The 15853-nt window shown below is 41.7% G+C and overlaps 1 protein-coding gene and 1 long non-coding RNA gene across 2 annotated transcripts in view; both read right to left on the bottom strand.

The window, feature by feature from the left end:
* Positions 1-10272, bottom strand: part of nhsl1a (NHS-like 1a) — a 33872-nt gene extending 23600 nt beyond the window's left edge. Inside the window, exon 1 of the mRNA XM_038302307.1 lies at positions 8906-10272. Within this exon, the coding sequence (XP_038158235.1) occupies positions 8906-9422 (517 nt within the window). The 5' untranslated portion in view covers positions 9423-10272. The remainder of the gene's footprint in view (positions 1-8905) is intronic.
* A 431-nt stretch (positions 10273-10703) lies between these two features.
* On the bottom strand, positions 10704-13142 carry LOC119794666. Its single transcript, XR_005282246.1, has 2 exons — positions 12944-13142; positions 10704-10894 (listed from the first exon to the last, which is right to left on the bottom strand). It is a non-coding gene; the product is annotated as an uncharacterized LOC119794666 (long non-coding RNA).
* Between the last annotated feature and the right edge of the window lie 2711 nt (positions 13143-15853).

Genomic DNA, 15853 nt, shown 5'->3' with positions numbered 1-15853 from the left:
ATTAAATCCCTGCAAACATATTAGTTTTAGGTATAAATAATGATCCACTGATTATTTCTTGCTGACCGGACTTCTCCTTTAATGCTAATATTGATCCTGGGTTCCTCTCTGGACCAGTAGCTCGTCACACCTAGCAGCTTAGGCGCTGTTGTTTAGCCTCGAAGGCTGATTGTTTGTTAATTAGTTTCTATGTGGTTAATTGAGTTCACCTCCATCCTCACCTTCATCACCAGTCACAAACTGGGACAGTTCCAGTTGGTAAATGTGTCGACTATGTGGGCCATAAGGAGCAGCTAATTACAGCGTTCAAGGCTGACGGCATCACTGTCTGTTCATCTTCACCCCCCCCCCCCCACCCCCACTGTGGTAATTAGTTTCATTAATTAGATGCCAAGTAGGACACATGATCTCACTCCGTTATATTTAGCGCTAAGAGGCTTCAGTCTGGATTGTCGTCATGCTTTTATCAAAAACCAAATAAAGTCGAGCTCGTACAGAAATATTCATCAACCTTCGTTCATTTAGATTGTGTGATTCTCTGGTTTTACAGGTGCTGGTCATAAAATTAGAATATCATGAAAAAGTAGATTGATTTCAGTAATTCCATTTAAAAAGTGAAACTTGTATATTATATTCATACATTACATACAAACTCATATATTTCAGATGTTTATTTTGTTTAATTTTGATGATTACAAATGACAACAAATGAAAATCTCAAATTCATCATATCAGAAAATTAGAATATTACTGAAGACCAATAAAAACAAAGGATTTATAGAAATGTTGGCCAACTGAAAAGTATGAACATGAAAAGTATGAGCATGTACAGCACTCAGTATTTAGTTGGGCCTCCTTTGGCCTGTATTACTGCAGCAATGCGGCGTGGCATGGAGTCGATCAGTCTGTGGCACTGCTCAGGTGTTATGATAGCCCAGGTTGCTCTAATAGTGGCTTTTAGCACTTCTGAATTGTTGGGTCTGGTGTATTGCATCTTCTTCTTCACAATACCCCATAGATTTTCTATGGGGTTAAGGTCAGGAGAGTTTGCTGGCCAATTAAGAACAGGGATACCATGGTCCTTCAACCAGGTACTGGTAGCTTTGGCACTGTGTGCAGGTGCCAAGTCCTGTTGGAAAATGAAATCTGCATCTCCAAAAAGTTGGTCAGCTGCAGGAAGCATGAAGTGCTCTAAAACTTCCTGGTATGTGGCTGCGTTGACCCTGGACCTCAGAAAACACAATGGACCAACACCAGCAGATGACATGGCACCCCAAACCATCACTGACTGTGGAAACTTTACACTGGACTTCAAGCAACGTGGATGAAGTGCCTCTCTTCTTTTCCTCCAGACTCTGGGACCTTGATTTCCAAAGGAAATGCAAAATTTACTTTCATCAGAGAACATGACTTTGGACCACTCACCAGTCCTGTTTCTCTTTAGCCCAGGCAAGACGCTTCTGACGCTGTCTGTGGTTCAAGAGTGGCTTGACACAAGGAATGCGACAGCAGAAACCCATGTCTTTCATACGTCTGTGTGTGGTGGTTCTTGAAGCACTCACTCCAGCTGCAGTCCACTCTTTGTGAATCTCCCCCACATTTTTGAATGGGTTTTGTTTCACAATCCTCTCCAGGGTGCGGTTATCTCTCTTGCTTGTACACTTTTTTCGACCACATCTTTTCCTTCCCTTCGCCTCTCTATTAATGTGCTTGGACACTGAGCTCTGTGAACAGCCAGCCTCTTTAGCGATGACCTTTTGTGTCTTGCCCTCCTTGTGCAAGGTGTCGATGGTCGTCTTTTGGACAACTGTCAAGTCAGCAGTCTTCCCCATGATTGTGTAGCCTATAGAACTAGACTGAAAGACCATTTAAAGGCTTTTGCAGGTGGTTTGAGTTAATTAGCTGATTAGAGTGTGGCACCAGGGGCCATCAATTTTGAACCTTTTCACAATATTCTAATTTTCTGATATGATGAATTTGAGATTTTCATTTGTTGTCATTTGTAATCATCAAAATTAAACAAAATAAACATCTGAAATATATGAGTTTGTATGTAATGTATGAATATAATATACAAGTTTCACTTTTTAAATGGAATTACTGAAATCAATCTACTTTTTCATGATATTCTAATTTTATGACCAGCACCTGTATGTTCCAGAGAGGAAGGAAACTGGACTTTGTCTCCTTTTTCTTAAAGATGTTTAATCTCTAATATAAAAGCTTCTTAGTTCTGAAGATTGTTGGATGAAACCTGCTCAGAGGTTGAAGTCTGGAGTTCTGACGAGAGGAAAAACATCTTCATGAAAACAATATGTGACAAAATCTTCACCCTAAATATAAAACCTTCATTTAAACATTCATTTTATCGGTACGGTAATAATACAGCCATTCCAAAAAAGTTCAACAATCCACTGGACTTTGTTTCCAAGTTTGAAGACGTTTCTCTTCCATCCAGGAAACTTTTTCAATTCCTAGACAGGAATTTCCTAGACAGTTGAGTTCAATTTCATTCAGGTCTGATTACTGTCAGGATAATAGAATGAAGGACTGACCTATCTGACAATTTATAAACTAAACTAAAACTAAGTAAATCTAAATCTTTGAGTCTTGGAAGGATCTACAAAGACATTTCTATGTGGAAACCATCAACATGGAGGCCACAGAAGAGCCCAGCACATCAAAAGCTCTACATGTCTCTCCCTCCCACTAAAGGTCAGAGGTCATGATTCAACTGTAAGAAAGAGAGACTGGGAAAAACTGTCCAGAACCACATCAAGCACAGATGACCCATTTAAGATTTACCATTAAAGACCTCGATGATCCCCAGGACTTCTGGATAAACCATCCTTTCATCTTCTAACACGCTTAATCCCAAGTGGGGTCGTGAGGGGTGCTGGTGCCTACCTCCAGCTGTCAATGGAGATAGGCACCAGCGAGAGGCGGGGTCCACCCTGGACAGGTCGCCAGTCCATCGCAGGGCAACACGGAGACAAACAGGACAAACAACCATTCACACCTACGACTAAAGGAACAGCAGTAGGTCTTTAATGAGCCTCTTTAATAAAGACAATCAAACATGGTGGCAATGGCTTGGTACAGCTTTGAATTGAAACAATATCCTGTAGAAAATATTGCTGAAGAATAAAGTCAGGCCATTAGAGGAATGATGCAAAAAAAACAACAGATCCCAAACCGTCCCTTCACCACTAACCATATAAACGTGAACGGGACATCATCTTCCCTTCAACGGAAAGGGAAAGCAGTCGTTTCTATGACAACACAGTGACGCCTCATGTGGCTGTAAATCTGTAGTGCAGGTTAACATGACGTGAAATATTAGTCATTTTCTTGAAAATAAATCTATTCAGTCAAATTACAAAGAGGAACCATTTAGGGATTGATGTACGTCTTTTATAAAGTTTTAAACTTTTATATGCACGTATTTTCTCTGCTTTAGGTCCCCGTTAAACCCGCTGCTTAATTCCAGCCAGCCTGCACTGATACAGGCCGGATATGTAAGGGCGGAGCAGGACCCTGCCCTACCCAATATGTGTCCCTAAATGGGGCGGATCCTCCACTGGAACGCACAAACGCAAGGTTAGCACTCAGGGTTAGCTTTTAGGGGCTTGTTTGGGATTGGGCCTAAAACACAAGACCAAGAATTTGGAATTACTAAGTCAGGAACTGAGGCAGTTTCTCAATATGTGTGAAGTTGGTCTGTCTGCAGCAGCCGTCCAGAGCCGACGTCGGCCCGTCGGCCGCAGCCTCTCTCCGCTTAGCCGTGTGTGAAGTACCGCTGGCTCTGATGCTGATTTTTTTTTTTTGGTTTTATTTTGCAAAATGTTCATTTGATTTGTGTTTATCTGACTGTGTTCATCATTATTCCTCCACTAAATGAAAAAAGTCATAATTATTATGTAGAGACTATTAATAACAGGAGGAGAAATGCAGCTCCAGACGAGCCGAGCGTTTAGTGATGTCATCAGTACGCTTCTGTTCCAATTGACCCAGATTTATGCTGCGTGCTCCCGTTCTCCCAGAGTCCAGACTTTCCAGTGTTCTTCTCAAGAACAGAGTCCGTACTCGCGTTATTGTGAATTAAGAAACGGCCTGAATCTAAGCTCTGGTCACATGATCGTTACAGGCAGTTAATAGTTAATAAATAACTACAAAGAGCAGCTGATCAAATTACACCCCAGTGCTATAAATGAATATATTCTCCTTTTCATTAGATAAATAAATAAAAACATTTATCAGGTTACTTTGTGTAGACTTTAGCCAGACAACATGGCTGAGCAGCAGCAGCTGCAGCAGCCATACGGCCTGCTCATCTGCTGGAACAGGAATTAGCCTTTAGTTTAGCGTATGAGGCTGCTGCTAATCCATGCACACAAATACACACTTGGAGAGGATTACTCACAGAGGAGGTCATCGGGAGAAAAGATAAGAGAGAGCCGCAGTGTTTATGTTCAGAGTGTTATCTGACAAGAACAGCAAACTGGAGCTGTGATGCATTATTGATCAGATGTTCACACGCTGGGAGTCAGAGGCTGTTAGCAGAGATCCAGATTTTATATTCTGACTGAAACATGAAGAAAAAACTGGCAAAGCAAAGACTTTCTTCATGTTTAGGAAAACATATTTTATACAGCAGAGCCTCTGGACAGCAGACATGAGAACACTGATCAATAATGCAGGAGAAATTCCTGCCGGGACACAAAAGCATAAAAACACATCAGATAATCATCCCTTTAGGAATCTATTTGTTTCATCGGTTAGACGCAGAGCAGGAAATGTTTCTGTGGTCAAACCTTCCTCTTTCTCAGCCATAATGAGTGCAGAATTCTGCTTAAATAGCCTTGTTAAAAAATATGGTTAGAAGCCACATATCTAAAAATCTCTGCTGGACTTTCAACTTTTGAAAAGACTCAGCCTTTTAAAAACACGCTGAAAAAAATAATGGCATTTACTTAATTGTATTTAGTGACTTTAACACAATTGCTTCATGTTAGCAGGGTAGGACACACAATTGTGTTAAAGTAACTAAATATGATAAAGTAAATGTTCCAAAAAAGGAAAATAAAAAAAAAATCCACTGGACTTTGTTTCCAAGTTTGATGCCGTTTCTCTTCCATCCAGGAAGATTTTTCAATTCCAAATGTCAGAAATAGCGTTTAGTTCCAAGTTTTATCCAGCAGCCCAACAAAGCCTGGTTTTAGTTTAGAAAACATGCAAATAGAAACGGATGAACGGGTCCCCCCCTTTGGAATGGGGGTCGTTTGGCTTCTTTGTTAGCCTGCAATGCCCCATACCTGTCTATGTCTCTGAAAGGGGGGTCGTTAGAGGGAATTGTTGGCCTGGCTGCATATGAAAGGTCTTAATAGGCAAGAAATCTGAGTCACCCCCTCAAAGTTGTAGGGAAGCGGCCGTTCCAAACGTTGCATTTCCGAATTCTCCCGAGTGGTGCCTGACTTTACACCAGTGAATAAAGTGAATGTGATTGGTCGATTATCAAGGGGGCGGGATTGTTTTGGTGGAAGGTTTGCAACCCTTTTTGGTTGTGGCCGGTTTCTCTGAAGTCTCTTGCTAACCAGTTAGCATCTTAGTGCTAGCAGGTTCCCAATGGGAAATTCCATTGGGACCAAGTAGCACTAAATTGGTGACTTAGAAACGACGCTGTCAAGGAACGCTATGGACAGCGGAAACATGCAAGAGAAGGAGAGTTTAGTGTCGGAGGTCGTGGATGAGTCTCCTCCGTCATCCATTTTTTATTTAGAGGAGGAAAGCGGGGACGAAGATGTTGTGGAAGAGGACGCCAGGGCGGCAGAAGCTTGGTTTGGTGTAGAAGGCTTCCAGCCGTACATGTTTGAGCCCTTGCCTCGCAACGCTGCCAGTTCTGTTAGCTCTACGCCTGCCGAAGACACAGACGTCCATCCCCGTGAACACTGGGACGCAACTCAATGGGAAAGGAAAGGATTCTGGTTTCAACCGTTGCGTATATTAGCTGCGACATATGAATCAAGATGCTATGACCGAAAACATTTGATTGACAGATGACCGTTGATATATGATTGGCTGAATTTAGGTGTTCAGGCTGATGTAGAACTAACTGGCCTGCAGAAGATAACGGAAAAACCCCCCACATATTTTAAGACAGATTTTTTTTTTTTTTAAATAGAAATTTTCTAAATTCTGGGACAATATGGTCTGATAAAGATTACATTTATATGCATGTTTAAGCCAGAATGATTTGATATTTAAAAATAATTTCCCTAAGACTTTGAGGTTGATTTTTCTTTAACATAGATTATTTCACGCCCCTCTCAAACCTCCTGTCTTCTTTGTCCAAAATGTGAACATTCTGGTCCTCAAAAGAATGTCCTTTGTCCATAAGGTGTAGATGGACAGCAGAGTCTTGTCCCGAGGACGCCGCTCTTCTGTGTTGGACAATGTGTCTTTTGCCATTTAAAGCAAATACCAAATGCATTTGTATTATTTTTTTCAGTGCAGGCTGATTGACTCATTATTCACTCTAGGTTCCTCCATCTCATCCTTCTCTGAAAAATGTTTGAGAGGAAGAATCTCATATTCAGAGTAGAAGAAACATGAAACTCTTGGCTTCATTTGCTTGTAGGGGAAAAAAAGTAAATGTACTTTTTTGAAAATTAAAACTTTTTCTCACTAAAGTCATACTGAACTGTCTTTGGTTTATGTTCAAGTCCAACCAGATGAGCTTATCCCGGCCCGGACCAAGACTTCCACAGTGTTTGTTCAGATTTTTCCAAATTATGTCAGAGTATACACAAAGATGCAAAATCGTGCACATACTGAAAAAGCTGAGACTGGTTGCCGGACCACAAAGGTACCACAATTAACTAAATAAAACCAAATAGATGTGCACAAAACCAACTTGGAAACCAATTTTTTGGATTTATAAATAATATTTTCATCTGGTAATCTAATCTGAAGGAACAGAAACTGTCATAACAGCTGAGTCATGTTAGCTGCTTCTCTCTGGGTCAAAAGATAAAGCTTACCCCAGAATTTGAGAAAGTTAAACTAAAATGTTTTTGCTTATGTATGAAATCAAAGACCAACATAAATTAACTCCAGTAGATTAATATACTTTAACCAATAAATGCTGCAGCAGGGTGACCAGTTTGGATCCCAAGCTGCTCTAACTGGGTTCACATTATATTAACTGTGGGGCGGATTTATCATTAGTTAATACTGGGCAGATGCCTAGGGCCCTAAGTTCCTTGGGGCCCCATGAAACTCTGTTTACATGAGAAACGTGTGTCTCATCTGTCCCTGTTTCAACAAGAACAGAATCAGTTAACTGGTAATGAGAAGAGAAGTATAATAAGAGACGTTTTGCAGTGTTGTAGTCATGACCATCCAACCAGAATCAAAAATCAAACTAAAGGGAGATCATCTTATTTGTGTTCATTTATTTGTCCTGCAAACTTGGAAACAAAATTCCAATTGGTTTGGAATGTTAGCCTAGCTTTAGCTGTTTGTAGCTCTGACTATGGAGAGTTCTGGAGCAGAGAGAAGGACCAGATCATTCACCGTCCATTTCTGAAAGCAGTATTGTTCAGTAACAGCAGCATCATATTTACAGATGTCCTGAATACAAAAAAAAAAAATATTGTTCAATGGATGGAGAATTTCTGAATTTTTTTTCTTTCTATTTTTTCCTCAAAAGTGAGCTCACAGCTCTTAATTTGAAAGGTTGAATAAGATTCTGTTTTCCAGCAACTAAAAACATTTCATAACAACAAAGCAGACGTTTCTTAACTCCTTTCTTACCATTGCTCCTCGTTCCTGAGGAATAACTTAGATAAGGACGGGTTCGGGTGTTTTCAGCACCATAGATGTGTGAACAGCGGCCATAATATACACAGAGAAGCTTTACTTCATACTTTTCCCACTGGATCGAATGTTTGTGGTTAAAATTATGAACAGACTAGTGGAAGATAATGAGACCACACTCCTACAATCCCCCAGCTTTAATAAGTCCACTGCCTCTGGACAGGACACCAATATGTGGGAGCTATCTCTGTAGTTATGCTGCTATAGGCTTACACTGCTGGAGGACATAGGGACCCCTTTTTCATCATTCTGCTTCATCCTATATCTATCCTAAACCTGCAGAATCTGTTAGTTCAATCTCTAACGTTCTGCTCTCTCTGCTTTTTCTCATAGTAGCTTCATCTGGTCTGTTCCTGTTTGGCTGTGACTCCATCCTGGAGAGAAATATCAGCTGTGCTGCTGCCATCAACACCTTTGTTTCTAGATGTTGGAGATCAGTTTTTCTTGTTTCTATGCTTCTTTTTCTATGTCTGCTTCTGTCTCCTTGAACCCCAGTGGGCCTCAGCAGATGGCCGCTCACACTGAGCCTGGTTCTGCTGGAGGTTTCTTCCTGTTCAAAGGGAGTTTTTCCTCTCCACTGTCGCTACAAGCATGCTTAGTGTGAGGGATTGCTGAAGAGTCAATGAGTCGATGCAATCATCTGGTTTTCCTTAGATAGAAAACTTTGAATCAATCTGACTGGATGATCTGGTGAACTGTAAAATGCCTTGATATATGTGTTGTGAGTGGCGCTATAGAAATAAACCAAACTAGAACGACTCCACACTAGAAAAATGACCATAGAATGCTGAGGCAAACAAAGATGGTGATTGGTCAGAGAGCAGAGGCTCATTTCTGAAAACAGATGCAACAAAATTAAATCAGATAAACTGAAATCATTCTGGAACAAACTGGAACGAAGAAAGACTAAAATAAGAAAACAAAAATTAAGAAGGCGGCAGTGAGTGCAGGAGATCTATGGGAATATTTTAAATGGTTTGGAATAAAGAAACCCATTAATGCCACATTTAACGGTAAGAGTCAGTACCTTTTTGCAGAAGGGGGGTGGTGGGCAAAGCGTCCGCCTTCAAGCTCTTCCTCTGGCGCCGTCTGAACCAAAGGAATCTGGTTTTCCGCCTCTTGGTGGGCTGGTACTGATACTGAGGTGGAACCTCTGGTTCCTTTGGGGGGTTTGTCATACTCATGGGGGGAGGGACGGGTAAGGCATAGCAGGGGCGAGGCTCCGGGGATGGGGGGCAGGAACTGGTGCGGCGCCGGATGAGGACGGGGCAGGAGGGGCGCTGCACCTGGGCTTGAATCTGGGGTTTGGTACAAGATTCTAGAGAGAGGAAGAGTTTCCCACGAGCCTCTGGGGGAAGAGAAGGGTGGACGTGCTGTCGAGGTGGGAGGAGCCAGGGGTTACAGTGGGGGGGAGCTCTGTCACCAACAGGCGATGCTGGCCTGTTGGGGTGCAGTCCCATCATGGCGGTCTGTTGTTGGTGGATCTTGGCGCTGAGGAGGCGCCTTCTCAGGCTGCCTTCCGTTTTAGGCTGGAGGACGGCCATCTTGCGAGGAAGGAGCTCATCTTGCTCTTCATCGGGCCCCCTATTCCAGCAGTGTGACGACACACCAGGCCCCGCCCCCTCACCTCCCAGACATTCAACATAGGAAATCATTCTGATCAGTGATTGGCTAGATGGTGAACGGCTTCATCCGACGTACGCAAACAGCTCAAACGTTTCATCGTAAAAGACCAGATAGTTTTTATAATTTCTCCCAAAAAATAATCCAGGATACGTTGAAAAAGAAAAACTTTGAGTTCTTTACGTGACAATGTTGGTGATCAGATTAAAAATATTTCCTCTGAAGCTTGGAAAGAAATGCGTTAGGTCATTTTGCATTTAATGTCCCCAAAATAAGTGCTGAAAATGAAGGAGATTCTTTAGACTTAATCCAGAAACTCAGTTAATCCTGATAATCCTTCCAGAGAAAGTTAAAATAAATGTATAGATTTTCAGAAAAGATTTACTCCAGAATTAATGTAGAATTTCTTGAGGTATTTTTTTACCGGTTGAAGCTTCAGTAAATCCTCCCAGATGTCTGATAAAACATCCCAGTGGAGGAGAATCCTAATCTGGAGGGAAAACAGCAGCTCAGTGCAGCTTCTTCTCATTCCTTCACAAGAAAACCACAGACCTCCAAACATCCCAAACCTTCTGCTTCTTCACGAGTCCAAAAACAGGGTTTCCTTCACACCTGTTGACGGAACGTTGCTCTGCCTCCTCTCTGCAGGTTTAATCTCCTAACAGGGATTATCCAGGTCTGCAGATGGCCAGCGTGGGCCAGGTTTTACCTCCATGCTCACCACCACATGTTGCTCCGTTACTGAGTCATTTCTGACCCCAGAACCAGAAACCAAAAAGGCCAGAACCGGGGTTTGACTACGAGCTGCTGACATCCAACATTTTTCATTTGAAAAACAAACTCTGACGGGCAGACAAGTTCAAACATGGATTAATCCACCGCTGAAAATAGACCCTGGTTTTACAGACGCTAAAAACAACCATCGTCTTTTTTATAGGATTTGCTGCAGTAAAACAGACCAGATATAAAATGTCAGGTTTTACAAACTAAAACCAATGAAATCAAAGCGTTAATAAAGAAATCATTATAAAAACACCAAAAATAATCAAATGAAACTAAAACAGACTGAAGAATTAGAAATGGAGGCTTTTGTAAAACATTAAAATCTCTTAAATTTTCTCATTACTTTTATTTTCCTTTAAGGACTTCTTGTTCCGATAAATACAGAAGATTATTAGGGACACTCAAAAAATAAAATAAAGTTAGCTGATTTTTAAATTTTATTTCAGTTTAATATGGGAAAGAAGGGGCTGCTGAGTGACGCAGTGGATAGCACTGCTGCTTTGCAGCAACAAGGTTCTGGGTTCGATTCCCGGCCCAGAGTCTTTCTGCATGGAGTTTGCATGTTCTCCCTGAGCATGCGTGGGTTCTCTCCGGGTACTCCGGCTGCTATCTGATTAATGGAAGAGCAGAAGGTCATTAAAACAAAAGAGCTAGTCTCTAAAACAGACATGGCTACAGCTGGATGCTAACATGTTTGTTAGCTGTCAGAATTCTAAGATTCCTACTTTAATCTAAGAATTCTTATTTTTTTCCCATATTTAACGGAAATAATATTTAAAAACGTGAATGTTTTTTTTTTTTTTTTCTCCAGGGGTCCTAATCTTCTTTCGTACAAATTAACATTTTCAAGCCAAAAATAAGTATTTTCAGTTGGAGGACATATAATTTTAATTAAACCAGAATTCTGAGATAAATCTCTTAAAACTGGGTCGCCGGCGACCCGGTAGGCCTTAAAGGTATACTATGCAACCGGTGTTGATTTTCCAGCGAGGCTCCCCCCAGAGGGCGAACGTAAAAGTGCACTGTCGTAAATATGCACAGCTGTTCTCCTGGTTTCTCCGTCAAGCCAGGCGCGGTTGTTTTGAGCTTAGCAGACAGGCGAACGCAACGAATGACTAAGCATCTGACGCGCCGCAAACGCGCTGCTGCTCGAGATGGAAAAATTGAATTTTTGCTGCTCGACGCGCCGCGTCAACCAATCAGAGAAGCTGATCTGGGAGCTGGCAGGGAGAGAGACACAGCGCTGATGATCAGAGGCTATAATCACTCCTCTGAAACAGTTTATTGACGCCTAAATTAACTTAAAATGCAGAAACCTGCCGGCAGAATATGTTCGTTTTTATTATCCTGCTGCCTGCAGTTTGGATTATTTAGATGAAAAACATCTACCAGCTGCCGCGGTGAACCGCGAGGAGGCGACCCGGCCAGAGGCTGCTGATGAAGAGATTCCTACTGTCGGCGCACCGCTGGTATGTGGGGGTCTGAGCGGCTCCGACAGAAAAAATATTGAAGGCAGGATAATAATCTGAATGAACTGACGGCACTGATTACGTTTTCAGGTGTATTTTCTCACTTAAACACATATTAAAACTACTTTATTCCCACTGATCACAGCAAATATAGCTGCAAGGCAGAGAAAGGATAGTGAAGCTCCGCCCAACGCGCCTCAGACACACTTTACCACCGCGCAGCCAGAGCAGCAAAGCTGCTTCAGCTGCGCGTCAGAACTAACTGGTACAAGCAGCAAAAATGAAGCAGCAGACGCGATTTTGCTGCTTTTGCTGCGTCCGGTGTGAAAGCAGCACTGCACAAAGATCGCCACTGTGCTAGCAACGAGCATGCTTTTAACTGGGGGCGTGTAGCAGTTCTCGCCGTAAAGCAAGACCGACTCTCGCGAGACTTCTGAGCCTGTGGGTGCGGGTCGGTGCTCCTGCAGCTTGCAAGTGCGGTATTTCCCCCACAGACCACCAGGGCGGCCGAGAATACCTTTGTTTGACCTGAAATGACTCATTTAATCATCCAAAACGTTATGGAACACATTAATTAACTGAAAAATGTTGCATAGTGTGCCTTAAGTGAGGGTAATAACTCATAATGCATAAAATTCCACCGGAGCAATTGCGCGCAGCTCCAAGCTGACACCAAAAGTTCCAGACTCCACAGCTCTAGAACTGTTAGAGCTAGAGGTCTAAAATTTTGTGGTTGACATGATGTAGAACAAAAGAATATCTTTATTACTGCTGTTCAAAAAAGACCTATCATTTCCGAGAATAAAACAACAACTTTGAGTAATGTTTGAACTGATGCAGGTTGGTCTGTGTTTTATTCATCCAATTTTTACATATTAGGAAACTAGAGTGTGTTAGCTTTCAAATAACGTATTGCACATGTAATTTGGGCTTACAGTTCATAAGTTATTTGCAAACTAGGCGAGGATTATCCAAATTGAGGTGGATGTTAATAGGTTAAAGTCAGAATTCTGAGATTTTTTTCCATATTAAACTGAAATAATGTTTCAGTTTAATGAAATTACTGCTCTGTTGGCGCCAAAAGATGATTTAAAAGGAACCAAAAAGCACAACAGAGACACCTTAATTATCCTACATATGACTAATTCTGCAGCTGAATGTCCAGAAAGAGAAAAGTCTAAATGAACAACCTGATCATGTCCTAAATGATCTCCTGATCTTGCAGCTGCAGGAGGATCCATCAGGAGCGGACCTGTGACAGGGCTGGTTTAATGACAGACGCACTGCAGCTGCAGACAGGTGAAAGACGCCTCGCCTGGAGAGCGTTAAATCTTCTCTGAGCCAAAACAGGAGCCTCAGAGAGAGGAAACAGAGGACAGTCCTGTTTGATGGCTGGTCACAGTGATCTGATTAATAGCTGATTGGATCACCTGACCCGCAGGAACCTCCTGCTGCTCCTGCTTAGTCAGCTCTGCCCCTGGTTCTGAGGAGCGGCTGGGCTGCAACGATCGACCTTCTGCTGAAGGCAATTTAAAATCTAATAGATTAAAGGAGCTTTTATTCCACTCAGTTTGAACATTATTATTTTAGAGAAAGATGTTCTGTCAGATAAGATTATAATATACATTAAATTACACTAAAACTTCCTACAGTCTTCTGGTAAGATGGACAGAAGCATTTTAACTTTATAAAGTGAAACAGAAACGGAACGTTGGACTCTAACAAACTGATGCTGAGCTGAAGATGTCTTTTCCTTTTCTGTTCAGTCTCAGAAAGATTCCTGATAACTGGAACTGACCACTGGACAGCAGGATTTACCTAAACCTCAAGGAAAAACCAGCGAAAGGCTCAATTTAGGGCTAAAACATAGTGAAACACTGAAAACACCAAATCAGGTTAGAAAAAGTGGGATTTCTGTTCTTCTTTAAAAGAAACTGATCTAAAGGTTTCCACATTTAGCTCAAATTATGACTGATATTATTGCTGTTTGTCTTTCCCACATTAAATATCTCTCCCTGTGATTGGATTTTCATTCTGACCTCATCATTTGGTGGGTCCCGGCAGATAAGGTTCTGTAATGAGCCGAGTTCTGGTTCTTCTGGACCTTTCTCTCCGTTATAGAGTGCTATGCTTCCCACTGTCGCCCCATGCTTGCTCAGACTGAGGCCTTCCTTTGATAACTTTGGAGTAACAGGATGAAGGTTTAAATATAATCCAGCTGAGTTGGACTCTTGATTTGAGTGACAATGAGAGCCAAAGCTGGTATCTGGCATTAGCCTCATGAGACCATCCTGATCTCGCAAGCTTTCAAGGTTTCACTTGCAGATCAGTCTGGAGACTCTCCGTTGAAGAAAATTTGGAGCCGTTCACCAAACGAACGTCCAATCAGCGTTGGCTTTGAGGCGGGTTGAGGTGTGACGCAACGAGAAGCGCGACAGTTCAGTCTAAAGAACATGGCGGCTTCAGCCGATTAAACTAGCGTTAGCGTGGCTATCGAGCAAGTTTTATCGGAATTACAGAGTATTTCTTCACTGAAAGAAGAGCAAAACACTGCTCTGGAGGCTTTTCTCAGAGGAAAAGATGTTTTTGCTCTTCTCCCGACTGGTTTCAGCAAGAGTTTGATCGATCAATTGGCTCCTCTTCGTCGTCGCTCTGTTAGTACGCCATATGCTTCGTTGATCTGATTGGTTTATTTGGCCCGTCTATCACCAACATAGGCCAATCAGCTAACCAGTATTTTCACCCCTTCCCAAAATTACTTCTACGGAAGGTTTCCAGATGGATATACGGAGCAAATCCATCTGGCGGAGTCAGGTTAATCTGGCATCCCAGTTGTGAAAAATGGCATATGCCAGTTGGTAACCGGCATATGTCGGCCTGAAACTATTGATCAGATTAATTGTGATTAATCGATTATTGAAATGATGGTCAACTAATTTAGTAATCAATTAATTGTCAACTGGAGTATAGAGACTCTAAAACCCCACTTAGACCCACTTAGAGCAATCATTTTATCAAAATTGTAAAAAAAAAAAAAGTTTTAGTCCATTGATTGTTCTATCTAAAACGCATCAAGTGAAAAAGCTTCAGTTTCACCTGGATCAGTTTTGTAAAAAAAAAAAAAAAAAAACTCTTTAAGGAACCTTTGTCTATCCGATTATTAATCGAGTAATGGAAAAAAATAATGGATTTGTAAAATAATTGTTAGTTGCAGCCCAAGGCATATGCCAGTTGGGAACAGGCATATACCACATGCCATTTTTTGGCTCTAGTTGCTGCTGCTCGATTTGGTGTAATTATTTGGCTAATTTCAACTGAGCAATAGAGAGATTACGTGGATTTGTTTCTTCTTATAAAATGCATTGAGATGATATGCAGGTTTGCTCGACTGTAAAATAGTAGAACTGCAAAATATACAGCCTCAGGGGAGAAAAAAGATCATTAAAAAAGATAATATGCAGAAAAGAATCTACAAATAAACATTTAGCCAAAAATACAATAAAGATAAAAACTTTGGAAAGGAAGATAAAATAGAACCAGAAATAAGGATAAAAAAGAGAAAAGAGAAACATTAGCAATGATTTAAAACAAGTCCAAAAGAAGTGCGATGCTTCCTAGGGGGGGTCAAATGCTTTCACTAACTGAAGGAGAAAAGATAAAACCCAAAGTGTTCACATTAGGAGCAGAAAACTAAATAGTTTGCAAAGAAAATGGATCCTGCAGAAGAAACAGAAACTACAAAGAACAACTAAAGTCTAGACAGATCCAAAAGAACAAAATGAAACAGAACAATTCCTGCAAAAGCCTGAATTAAATAAAACGGCTCAGGGGGATAAAAGCAACCTTCAGGTTGGATAAAGGAAAACATGGAGGATGTTACCAAAGTAGTTTTTATTCTGTCGGCTGCAGCTGCTACAGATGTGTTGGAGAGGCTGACTGGGATGTTTCAGCCTGCCTCAACAGGCCGCTGCTCATTAAACACAAAACAAACGCAGCAAGGAGAGGAATGCACACACCTCCTGACCCACAGACCGCCACAAACCACCCACTCCCACAGGTATACAGCCGCCACCCCAGCCGCTGCAGCAGAGACGGGACAG

This window comes from Cyprinodon tularosa, unplaced genomic scaffold (assembly GCF_016077235.1).
Source record: "Cyprinodon tularosa strain WSP-4 unplaced genomic scaffold, ASM1607723v1 ctg486, whole genome shotgun sequence".
NCBI lineage: Eukaryota > Metazoa > Chordata > Actinopteri > Cyprinodontiformes > Cyprinodontidae > Cyprinodon > Cyprinodon tularosa.
This window is presented reverse-complemented; position numbering and strand designations above follow the sequence as displayed.